The sequence below is a fragment of the Polypterus senegalus genome, chromosome 8, assembly GCF_016835505.1.
Source record: "Polypterus senegalus isolate Bchr_013 chromosome 8, ASM1683550v1, whole genome shotgun sequence".
Taxonomy (NCBI): Eukaryota; Metazoa; Chordata; class Cladistia; order Polypteriformes; family Polypteridae; genus Polypterus; species Polypterus senegalus.
The window spans coordinates 105780681-105794147 of record NC_053161.1 but is presented as its reverse complement, the minus strand read 5'-3'; the positions used below and the strand labels follow the sequence as shown (position 1 = coordinate 105794147).

The 13467-nt window shown below is 38.4% G+C and overlaps 1 protein-coding gene across 3 annotated transcripts in view; it reads right to left on the bottom strand.

Annotated features, from left to right (window-relative positions):
* itpr2 (inositol 1,4,5-trisphosphate receptor, type 2) overlaps window positions 1-13467 on the bottom strand; it is a 583413-nt gene that overhangs the window by 496433 nt on the left and 73513 nt on the right. For 2 of the 3 annotated variants that reach the window (XM_039761551.1, XM_039761550.1), the window contains exon 5: window positions 4220-4378. In XM_039761551.1, coding sequence (XP_039617485.1) covers window positions 4220-4378 — 159 coding nt within the window. Of the gene's footprint in view, window positions 1-4206; window positions 4379-13467 lie in introns of those variants that run through there. The other variant, XM_039761552.1, reaches the window with a different exon arrangement.

Genomic DNA, 13467 nt, shown 5'->3' with positions numbered 1-13467 from the left:
CCCCCAAAATAAACTGTGGTTAAACACTTTACAAAATAAATAACATTGCAAATGATATTTAGTAAAAAAAATGGTAATTAAAAATGTTCCAAAAAATTTCTAACTAACATCACTAGACATGATCCTTCATGCTCCTTCTAATTGCACAAGATATGCCTAAAGCAATCCATTGATAACGTAATATCTACTACTAGTGAGCACTTCAATGTTTTAGTATCTGCAGAGCTTCTGTGAGAGTATATTTTAGCCACAGTTACAGATATTGCAAAGCTAAGCAGTAATTCAAACAAGCATTGGTGACAATGAGAAGAACATGCTATTTATGAACTTTGAGTGAGCAAGCTAGTGTATCTAATTGTTCAAAACTCATACCACTGATCATAAAAACCCCAAACATATACTGAATATAGACCAATGTATCTATGGGATTTTTATCTGAAACATGCAATATAGATGCATGCTGTACTGTGCTTACTAACAAATCATGCTGATGCAGTACACTAAAATGCAGTGTTATACCTTACTTCACCAACATCTGTTGATACGAGAAAAGAAAGCAGCAGGGAAAAAAATAAGCTAAGTGTAAAATAAAAATAACTTTTTTTAATAAATCATTAACATATTTTAAATTATGTATTAGAATTAAGATACATATATAAAGTTTAATTTAAAAAGCTTTTGCATAAATGTACTGAAATATTTGAAATTAATAGTTCTTGGTTATTATATATTTTAAAAGAAAAATAAACCAAATCAGTGATATGTTTTGCGACTAGGGATTCAAGCTCAAAAACTCAAAATCACTTAATAAGGATTACATTGACATGTATTTCTGTTAACACTAGAATTACCAAGGCCTACAAAAAAAACTGTAAACCTGGCCCACCTTAAATCCCTTCGCCTCTCTCCATCAGCATCTTTTGTCTTATAAATGTGTCAATCAAGCAAGCAGACTGCTATACCATCCCCCCACCACCAGAAAGGCCAAGAAGTTCTCCTATTTCAAGCCTTGATTATCTGGGAGTGAGCTACCTAGAGTTGTATAGAGTAAATAATTTCATGTGTGTTCCATGTCTGCAACAATCTATGTAAACACATCATTAAAACAAACGTTTCTCATGTTCTAGTAATAAATGACAAAATGTAGACATGAACTGTATAATGTGTGGAGGCTGATGACCAAATATCAAATAAACACTTTCATAAAAGGTGCAAGTACAATATTACAGGTTCCATGGTGCAGTGGTAAGAACTGCTGACTTGTAATCCAGAGGTCGTGAGATCCAAACCAACTCCCTTGCAAATTTACAGTTTTGAGTAGTGAGCTGCTCTTATTGTTAATATTATACAATAAAAACATATATTTGATTTCTGTCTGTAACAGTCGGTGTAAATTTATAGCACTTGTATAAGTTAGCATTTTTTTTTTTTTTACTTTAATTCTCTCAGTCACAATCATGATACAGCTACCTCAGATCTCACACTGTTAGTTTTTATCTGAAACTGGAAATAACTATAGATGTGAGTGGTGTTTTGAGACAATGGAACTGGAAATTCTATGATCTGGAGGGATAAAAGCTGGCACACAAATGCTGGTGTATCTTACCTTTCTGGTATGTCACTGTCACTTGAATTTTTTCTATTCATTTTTATTGAGTGTTCCTGCTTACGCTGAATTAGTATGCACCTTATGGTCCATGATGTCAAAGCTGCACTGACAAAATACAGAGACATAGGGATATATGATATTTGTAATAATTAATTTTATGACCTGTATAGTGCATTTTGGAAAACACTGTAGCACTGATGCAACATTATTCATATTCAATCGCATTCTTTCCAGCAGTTATAATCAGTGACTGCGTTTCAACCCCGTCCAATCTTGCCCACTCTCCACTTTTTGGTGCATGGTGGGGTTTCTTTTGTACTCCAGGACATGCAGAGGGAAGAATAGTACAGCGCGGTCAGTCCTGCACTATATACAATCATCAAATTCAAATGTTAACAATTCCCACACACCCAAGGGCCATCCTTCCTACATTAACGACATGTGTACCTGTTGCAATTTACACATTTCTCTCTATGCTGAGGTTCCTATTACATTGAAGAAGCACCTGACATTGACGGAGTTTGCTTTCCTGGGGAAAGCGGCAGTCTTTGAACAGAAGCTTGCCGATGTTGCATCCTCTTTTTCTTTTTTAATTGCTTTTTCTTGTAAGAAGCGATGACGAAGTTCCTCTGCAAGGTGAGCAAAGAATACTCTTCTTTTCTCAGTGGACCCGTGCATGCCTTGTATAGTACATGTGCATTCATCACTGCCAGGTCAAACATGTTATAGCACACAGAAACCGGCCACCTGCGTGGTCCTGCTTGCACTGAATAGGCTAACACCTTCTAGTGCATGATGTCAACGCAGCACCGGGGAAAAAAGAGAGAGAGAGACAAATATATGTGACATTTTGAAGAAACCATTTTATGACCTGAATAGTACCAGTCAGAAAACATCGCACTAATTCAATATTATTTGAAACTGAATAGAGTCAGATCGGGTGTAAATTTATGGTACTTGTAAAAGTTAGCTTTTTTCAGTTTTATTCTCTTAGTCACGCTCTCCCTCCCCCCTCCCTGATCTGACCCAAACTAACGCTGTTTGTTGACGCTGTCGTATTGTTTTTGAACGTTTTGTGAAAGTATTCATTTGATATGTGGACTTCAGCCTTCACACATTATACAGTTCATGTCTACATTTTGTCATTTATTACTAAAACATGAAAAACGTTTTTGTTTTAACAATGTGTTTACATAGATTGTTGAAGACACAAAACACACATTAAATTATTTACCCTATACAACTCTAGATAGCTCACTCCCAGATAATCAAGGCTTGAACTGGGAGAACTTCTTGCCCTTTCTGTGGCGGTGGGGGATGGTACAGCAGGCTGCTTGATGCTTTGGTTAATTCTAGTGTTAAGCACTTCATCTGGTATTGCTTTGCCTTCAAATTTAAATCCATTTTTTAAAAACAATTTATGTGTAAATACTCTCACAAACAACACTTTTAAGAATGCAACAGAGGCACTGCTACATGGACCTTAAGTTCATTATTGAAACACAAGATGAACACATTTACAAGTTGAACATATATTTAGAAGTTGCCTATATGGATATTCAGTAAAACAGAATGCCATGTAAGTACAATATGTAAACAACTTACTCCTAGCTAGGTATGCCCATATTTTACAATTACATTGTACAAGTTTATACATCACATATTATACAAGCACATTTTCAGAATAAAAGAAAAAGGAAGTATATAAAAATTAAAAATGCATCCAGACTTGTATTTAGAAAATTATGAATAGGTGTAAGGTATTAATGTTATCATAACTGTTTTAATTTACAAATCTACTGCACTTTGCTTGTATTAAAATTGTACCTTACCATTATAATGCAAACATGTCAAAGATATTGAAATAAATCACACAAAACAATATGGAATACACCAAAAGCAAATTTAAAAATCTTAGACATTATTTTTAAAATGGAGAGAATGCAATAAATCACCTGCACATGCCTATCTAAAGATGTATCAAATCTCTATATGGATGACATATACAGTAGTTGCTCTGCTTGCAAGTAATATTTCATGGCTCAACAGCTTTCAATTGTTCTTGCTTCAAATGATTTGACATTCTTCTCTTTGCTAAAACTTGTCCTATTCTTCCTGGTTTTCAAGTCAAAAAGCTTTGACAAGGGATGATGATTTATTCCCCATCTTGGATCAGGTTTAGGGTCAAGAGCAACCCAAACATACCGCAGGGCCACCAGTAATACTTTTTTCTGATGGTCAATTTTCCCTGCTACACTGCTCATTGATGATCTTACTGATGACCAGGAAACCAAGTCTAATCTTAGACTGTCCTTCACAATGAGCAGTAGAGACAATGTCCCTGGAATTTTCCACCATTTTTTGATTTGGAAGTCATGATTTTGCCTCCCTGAAAGTACCTCAGCACATCCCAACCCCTGATCGGCAATGCACCCCAAACACTGAGCTACAGAGCAAAGACTGAACTGCCATCTCTGGTATCAACTCCACTATGCCACATTATGAATACTATCCTTTATAAACCTGGAACACCAATAAAGAGTACACTCTGTTGTAGTATTCTGCTGTCAGGCAAGTTATCAAGAAAATCTACCTACTGTTTTTACATACATTGTCACCTTCAGTCCTCAGCTTCCAGAAAGGCTGAATGTAAAACCAAGAGCCTTCATTTCCAGCTGCATCCAATGAAACTCTCATTGCATTTTTCTCCAAATGTGCAGGAAGTCTCTTATTCACCGTTAAGTATTTGTTGCTTTTTATATGTAGTAACTAAAAAAATAAAAGACATTATTGGTCACATCAAAAAATAAACCACTCTGATCTGCTTAAACATTAAACGCGTTTTCAAATTCAACTAAAGCTAAATAAAATAGTGGAGCATCTACACAGACTTTAAAATCATTCACTTATTTTTTATCAGTACCTAAATTCAAGACATATTAAAAGCAACAAAGCAGAAAACAAGCCCAAGACTAGTTGAGAGTCTCGCACATGGAGAACCTAAAATCTTAGGGGATCTAGGAGGACAACCAAAACTTCCTGTCAGAAAACACAAACAAACAAAGAAAGAATGTCCAAACTCTATAAAGACAAATATCAGGCATAGGACTAAAACCCAGGACACTGGATCTATGAGATGGCAGCAGCACTCATTGTGTTGCCCAACATTGCATTATTTATTATATTTTTCTTATACAAAGTAACACAAAACCACTGCGAGGAAAACATCATGTTGCAACCAACAGAAAACAGAAAATAAAAGATAAGGAAAAAAATACAAAAATGTACTAAAACCATGTTAAGATATATACCTTAACATTTAATGAAAGTACATCTGCTTGAATTGCAGTTGTGGGAACTTGACTGACAATGTCACTTCTTCACATTGGCTTTTAATTCTTAACCTGTTTCATTTTCCACTTGCCTTTTGCTATTTTCTCTATTTTATTTGGTCCCCTGACCTGTTTTTAGTATCTCTGTTTTAATTCTCTCTTAATGTTTGTTTTTAATATTTTGCTTTTAGTCCTGCTTGTTATAACTGTACAGCGCTTCGGTCAGTTGTAATGCTGTGTTTTTAAGCGCTCAACAAATAAATATAGTTATGGTATGGTATGGTATGGTAATGTTTTAAGGTGAGCAGCATTTTCTACACATTCTCATTCTGTCTGGTCTTTAAAAGTAATTCTACAATAGTCACATTATAGATATATGCCTAAGGATTAATAGTAACCTCCCTTTTAACTAAAATATATGAAAAACAAACAAAGGGATAGAATGCAGTCCTGGAGAAAACCAGTACTTCAAACAATTTATAAAAACTTTCTTTGAAAGTAAGCCTTTTATTCACATCTAATTAAAGAAACCCACACTAAATAAAAAGAATTTGGAATAAAAAAAAATGCTGAAATAAAATCAATAAATAAAATATGAAGATTTAGGTTACTAATAATTACTTGCTATCTTCTTCATTAGTGGGAAACCTAATGCAAATCCTACATGGTCCATGTGGTCCATTATTGATAAAATTAGGTGGATGTTACCTACAGCCACCTATCATAACCTTCTATAAATTTGGAAAAGATAAAACTGTAATACCCAATGGTCTTCAACATTTTCAGAACAGTCACTTGTAAAATGTAAAAAAAAAAAAAAACTGCTATTAATAAGCAAATATGACAACATGAACACAGATGGAAGATGGCCCAAGAAATATTTCACACTAATGTTAGTTTTTTTTTTTTTGTTTTTTTGTCCTAATCAGCTCAGGTGGTATGCTTATTTTCCAATTAGTTCCCAACTGTGTGTGTGTGTGTTTATCCATATATCAATATTTTTTTTTTTGACTCGGATTCGGTGGTTGGTGTTAGGCATAAGGTGAGTTGATGCCATTAGAGTTCCACTGTTTCCTTCTTAATTGATTTGCCTTCAGGTTACTTGAGCACACATTTTTATTCAATTTATTAAAAAAAAAAAAAAATGTATTTCTTTATGCAGAGACATGGTATCAGCTAACAATAAATTGGAATACCTTAAGGTCTCATTGTAAGCAGTCTTCATAACTGATTAAACAGAAAGCTCTGAAGTTATCAGCATCACATTACATAACATTACCTAACCATCTTAACCTATTTTAGTACTTTGGTGGATCCTATATACATAACATCTTTATGCACAAGTCAGTGAATAACTATGGATTGGGCCCAAATTATCAAATAGTCCACTCATAGTCACATCCCTATTCACACGGAGCCAATCAATCTTACTAGCATGTCTTTGGAGATGTGGCCAAAAAAATGGAGCACCAAGCAAAAGACTTGCATAGACATGTGAAAAACATGCAAACTCTAAGACAATGAGACAGTAACCAGGTGGGGAATTCAAAGCAATTACGCTGGATGCAGGAGGAAGTAGATCTAGCTGTAGCAAAGTTTTGCCATCCAGTATGTAGCATAAAATATATGAAGATCCATTAAAAATGCTGCGATGCCTAGTATAAGCTGAACCCTCCTAGGTTTAAAACTACATTTGTTCAACTTGTCCCTGCTACTACAATCATATATTGTACAGTGATCCCTCGCTAGATCGTGCTTCAACTTTCGTGGCTTCACTCCATCGCGAATTTTAAATGTAAGCATATCTAAATATATATCACAGATTTTTCGCTGGTTCGTGGATTTCTGTGGACAATGGGTCTTTTAATTTATGGTACATGATTCCTCAGTTTGCACAGTTGATTTCATATAAGGGAAGCTATTGGCAGATGGCTGAGAAGCTAACCAATCAAGAGCACGTATTACATATTAAATAAAACTCCTCAATGATATAAGATATGCTTCCCGTGTGGTGCTTTGCACATTTCAAAGGTCTAACAGCCCATATTGATTTTTGATTGTTTGCTTTTCTCTGTCATTCTCTGCTCCTGACGGAGGGGGTGTGAGCTGAGGGACTGTTTGCACAGTGGCTGTTTGCTTAGAAGATACGGACGCTCCTCTAAAAAATGCTGAAAGACTACCTTCACATTGATCCCTTCACTGCAGCCGCTTTATCGCAAGGGCTTCGTATACTTAAAAGCCCAACAAGACCTATTGATTTTTGATTGTTTACATTTCTCTCTCTCTCTCTGACATTCTCTGCTCCTGACGGCACTCCTTTGAAGAGGAAGATATGTTTGCATTCTTTTAATTGTGAGAAGGAACTGTCATCTCTGTCTTGTCATGGAGCATAGTTTAAACTTTTGACTAAAGGGTGTTATTTCATGTCTAGAGGGCTCGAATAATGTTAAAAATCGTATTTAAAAGGTCGTAAACAGGTTTTCTATGCTCTAACTGCGAAAATATTAGATTTATAAATAAAGAATACTATTTCGTGGAAATTAATTTATCTGTCTGGAGAAGATTAACCGCTATAAACAAGGGTTTACTGTATAACTGTGCGGAGAATATTTATAAACAGTGTGGGAGAGTTTCTAAGGGCTTAAAATATATTAAAATAACCATACAAACATATGGTTTCTACTTCGCGGATTTTCACCTATCGCGGAGGGTTCTGAAACGCAACCCCCACGATCGAGGAGGGATTACTGTATATACATTCCCCAAGACAATTCTAATATACATTAAAGCACTTAGTTAAATTGTTGGCTAATCTTGCTCAGAAGCAAAACTTACACAACATCCTTTGTTGTTCATGGTTAAAAGATCATAATTTTAAAGTGGAAAAAGTAAAGGTAGTTTAGATAACTTCCACCTATTCAATAGGATATGGTAGTCATTTTCACAATACTTTTGCTTTTTTTAATTTGAAATGTTAGACCTTTTCTAGCAATTAAAATGCTTAATTGATTATTAATACATGCATGTACATGACATTCAATGAGAGGAAGTAAAAATGTGTGGAGACCGAGATGTACTGACGTACTGATGTCATCCTTGCAAACGGAACAGGAACTGCTGAGAGTTTGTGTTCTGAGGTTCACCTTAAATATACTGTATTTTATAACAAAAATTTTGAAAAAAATCAGTGTCTACCTATGTTTCTTGCTGTTTTGGCATCCGTTTGAGAAGAGCAATGTTCAGTTTGACACTGACACAATTTATATCAAATTTGAGAAGTTACATGTCAAGTTTTAGTGAAAATATTAAGAGTGCTTCCTTTATTTATTGTATTACTAGCAAAATACCCGCGCTTTGCAGCGCCGAAGTACTGCCTTAAAATTTTTATTAATAAGAAAATTAAACCTTTTTAAACTGAGGGAAAATATACCAATAATTATTTGTTAAGGATCTCTTTGTATACCACATTGTCAGTTCGGCCCTCCGGTTGTAATATGACCAAGCTGTGCACTGAACTTACTCTTGAGCATGCAACGTACAGTTGGACATATGAAAAGTAATCTTGTTTCAAATGTCACAGCTTGGATTGCTGTTGTCATAATCGGTTTGAGTTTCATGGTTTATTTTAATTACGACAGTATTTGTAGGACTTGTGTTGAAGAGACATTAGGCCTCTGTCAAGCGTTGCAAGTATACAACCGGTTTCATTGATAACTTCGCATCCAGCTTTTGAGAGTTTAAACATTCATAAACATCAAAATGTGCACTACTGAAATCGTCACCTGTCAATCTAAGATGTTTAAGAGGCATAGGCGGTTGTCGAAAGGTGTAAAATATTTGGCCATTTCGGTACACTTGAAAGCGACAACCAAACAATTCAGTGGCAGCCATCAACTCACATGCAGATCCATAGATGAAGGGCTTAAGCATTTCACTCTTATAGTGCTCCTGAGTAGTATAATTATCTTCTGTACCGTCATCAGTCCACACCTTGAACCTGTCCCAGTCATTCAATAATTAAGACACAATGTTCCTCCGGATATAAAGAATGAGCCTGATATGGCCGTACAATATGTAACAAAGAGAATGGAAAAGGTAGGTACCATCTCCGGGCATGGAAACCACTCTGTGACAGTTCTTTCATCGATGGTGATCACCTCAATAGACATGTTAATGGGGGTACGGTTGGAATGATAAAGGAAATGGATACCTGAACAATGTAAAGTAAGTCTAAAATACCTACACAATAACTATAATTGTCATAAATGAACAATAAAACAGCGGAGAAGTCGTGGATTAAATAAAAAGGCTGTAGTTATCAGCAGGGAGACGTGAATCCCGTGGCGAAGCAAGGAAGGGAATGTAGAGACTGAAGCGACAGACGGCCTTATATAGGCAGGCATCCAACAACGTGGGAGGCATTGGGATGGGGGACCCAACGCCGCCTCACACGGTGACCGAGCTGCAGGCTATGGACGTATATATGTACGCAAGTAGGATGCAGTTAGCGTTGGGAACCCCGGTACCAAATTTCTTGAAGATGGGCCCATAAGTAACAAAGACCGTTGAAAAGTTCAATATGGCGGCCGACAGTGGCATCATACCACCGAAATAAGTATCAAATTTCCGCCTTCTACCTACACGGGAAGTTGGAGTGATGGAATTAGTGAGGTTGGAAAGTTCAATATGGCGGCCGACAGTGGCGTCATACCATCGAAATAAGTACGTACATCAGTTTCGGTTAGCGCAGGGAAGCCGCCTACCAAATTTCGTGAAGTTGGGGCCATAAATAAGAAAGTTCAACATGGCGGACGTTGTTGACCGTTATGACCGTTACGTGTAGAATTTCGAAATGAAACCTGCTTTACTTTTGTAAGTAAGCTGTAAGGAATAAGCCTGCCAAATTTCAGCCTTCTACCTACACGGGAAGTTGGAGAATTAGTGATGAGTCTATGAGTGAGTGAGGGCTTTGCCTTTTATTAGTATAGATAAGGCTTTACTATAGGGTTCTCCCTTCAGGCACAAATTAACATGTTATGGAGTGTGGACTATGGCTGGCAACTTATCCCGGCCAATACCCCCAAGCCGCCAGATGGAAACCTGTCTGCAACGTGGAGATGCCCCGAATTCCAGCAGGGCATCATGGACTTTGGAGTTTTAATGCACAGCCCTGCTGGATAACGTTGAGGCCACCAGGGAACGCTGCAGGGAGGCCCAGAGACATATATTTTCCATACAGCCCAGAAGTACGTCCCAGTCATGGGGACAGAAGAAATGACATACTTCCAGGTTGAAGAAAAATGAGTTTTGACTCGACTCGGAAGTGTTACAAAGTCACATAGACAGAGAGAGAGAAAAACTTCCAGGTCAAGAAGTATAAAAGGACTGTGGGAGATTCCAGCAGTGAGCCGATTTGAGAGGAACGGTGACTGAGCTGCTGGGAGGTGTGGAGGATTATTGATTGAGAATTGTATTACTGATTATTATTATTGTGATTTATTGAAAATATAGTGTAGGTGAAGGTGCTTTGTGCACTTTATTGTCCGAATAAAATAATTTATTGGACTTTTATTTGGTGTCTGGTCTGAGGGTTCAAGGGGACGACAGCGCCCCCTATCTGTCACAGTGGCTTAGTCAGCAGGATTCTCTGTCTGTCAGTTTGGCAGGGGACCTGGGTAAAATTTTCTGTAGACAGAAAACCCCAAGAAGACAGCGTCACGACATGCAGAAAAACTGCCATACACATACACCAAGACCGTCATGGGGAAGAAGAAGGCAAAGCAGAGCAACAGCGCCAGCAGAGGATCCACGCTCATCATGTCCGATGCTCAGGATGAGCCACGGAGTGGCTACACGGGTCGGGAAAGGCCTCCAGAGAAAGACGACTGCCACAAGGTATGTGCCGGGGATGTAATTGAAAACCTATTTAAAATAACTCATTTTGTCCCGTGCACATACCTCAGAGGAGGCCATCCGGAGGCTTTGCAAAAGGCAGGAGAAAATCCAGAACACAGCGGTACGCTTCTGTTCGAGCATAAGAGCGAGACGGACTTCCGCATGTCGGGCGCTGGAGAGGGACACGTGACCAAACCCAATGGATTGTGAGAAGGAGAAGGTCCGCGTCCTTCTGCTTACGGCTTCACCCAAAAATTAACCGACTTGGACTTTCCGAAGGCGAGCGAAGTACCGCTCACTCCACGAACAGGTAAGGAGGGCCGGGAAATGACTGATCGGTCCGCCAACAAACTAATATAGGCAGATCGCAGTTAGCCAAAGATGGCAACCCGGTCCTTTTGGTGGGGGCGGGGGGGGGAGAAGAAGAACTACATTTCCCAGAAGCCTGTGCACAGCCCAACAGAGCACGTGCCAGGAACGAGCATGCTCATTGGCTCCTGGCCGAAAGGTAGGGCTAAAGAGGACCCAAGCCTGCCTTTGGCCAATTTAAATAATATTTTGGATGTGCGGGAACTGGAGGAATTGCTCGAGCCTGTACACAGTTTCTTGCAGATGCTGACAGCAATAAAGAAGATAATTGAGGAACTGGGAGCAATGGCCGAAGCGCCTCTGAAAAGGGTGGAGTAATACCTACGGCGGTTTGGTCGGGAGTCTCCCGTATTAATTGATATGGCGTTACAGGTGAGTATTACCGGTACCATACAGGAAAAAGGGATGCAGAGTGACACAGGCCCGTGATTAATTCATAGCGGGTGCCAAGTAGCTGCAAGCCCTAAAAGGGAGCCGAGTTGGGAGGAAGGGTGACTGAGCTGCTGGGAGGTGTGGAGGAATTATTATTGTGTATTGATTTGATAATTGTGATTTATTTAAGTATAGTAGAGGTGCTTGTGCACATTATTATAAATAATAAAGTCAACATTTGGACATTTATCTGGTGTTTGGCGTCTGGTATGAGGGTTCAAGGGGACGACAGCGCCCCCTATCTGTCACAGGAGCCAGAAGGAGTAAAATATCTGTAGCAATTTTTAACCTAATTTTTTTGTTTTACCATTTACATTTAATTTAATAACACTGAGCAGTTTTAATAAGCCACAATTACATTTTAATAATAAGGCCAGTGCAATGCAAGAGGATGACTTTCAGGAGCCAGTATTCTATAAGGGCCTGCTGCTCCAGCACTTCAAGCTCAGGGTCACTGAACCGGAGGAGAGTTAGCTGGCCTGCACTGTAGTTGATAATTGCTGGACCCAGCCCAGTTGCCCCTTTAGAGAAATACTGAGCAGTCCTAAGGTAGCACCGGTGGAAATTCCAGACTAAACAGGTGGGTCATGGTCACAAGGCACAAAGTAAAGGGTGCACATTGTCTGGGGGCATCAACCCATATTCAAATCCTTGCAGAGCTGGACGGTGTCGCCGATAATTCTAGGGTGATAGGCAGAGATAAGGATCCCCAATGTGCCACCTCTAAACCAGTTCCCAGAAAGAGAGAGGTAGTGATAGTTGGGGGCTCAATCATTAGGAGGATTGAAGAGAAGATTTCCTCCTGAGACACAGTGACTTGCACTGTATCTTTCCTTCCGTGTTCACAGGTGAGAAACCTCCCTGAAGGGTTGATAGGCTCTTGGCCAGAGCAGGAGTGGACCCAGTTGTCATTTTCCGTGTTGGAACAAATGGCATACATGAGGGAAGTCTATCAGTTCTGCAATCCAAATTTAGACAGTCAGATACCAGGCTGAGAAGCAGAAATGAAAAGGTAAACCTCTGCAAAGTTCTGCCTGTTCCACACACCAGTCTAGATAAGACTGAGGAGATTAGAAGGCTTAACATGTCGCACAAAACTTCATGCAGGATAGAAAGGTACACATTTATGGAGATCTGTTACTCCTTTTGGAACAAATAGGAAATGTTCTGTTGTGATGGGTTACAACTGAAATGGCGTGGCACCAGTGTGTTGGGGAGGCATACGAGTAGCTTAGTTGAGCATTATTTAAACTAGGGAATGGGGGGCGAGAAGTTTAGGGCAGGTCAGGATAACTGTACATGAAAAAACAAACAATAGTGTAAAAACAAAAATGAATAGTAATGTAAATTGTAACCCAAAATTTAAATGCAAATGTAAAACGAGTAACATGAAAAATAGCTTGCCTTAATGCTAGGAGTATCAAACATAAAACAAGTGAGTTGGAGCTGTATGTAGCAGAGCATAATTATGATATTATAAAAATACCCAAAACATGGCTAACTGGAGAAGATGAGGATGGGCATAACATAGAGGGATATACATTTTTAGGAAGGATAGACAAAACAGTAAAAGAAGTGGGCTTGATGTTAAAAGGAGTTTAAAAACAAGTCCTCTTCAAAAAAAGGCAAGTTTACAAGTTTACAGGGGGATATTATAGTCATGGGGAACTTTACCTGAATATTAACTGGGCTAACCTTGCAAATAGCACAGCACAAGACCAAACATTTTTAGAAATAATCAGTGACTGTCTTTTTTTACACAGTATGTTAAAACACCAAATCACCAACGCCTGTCTAGCTTTAGTATTTTGTAATAATCACGATAGAATT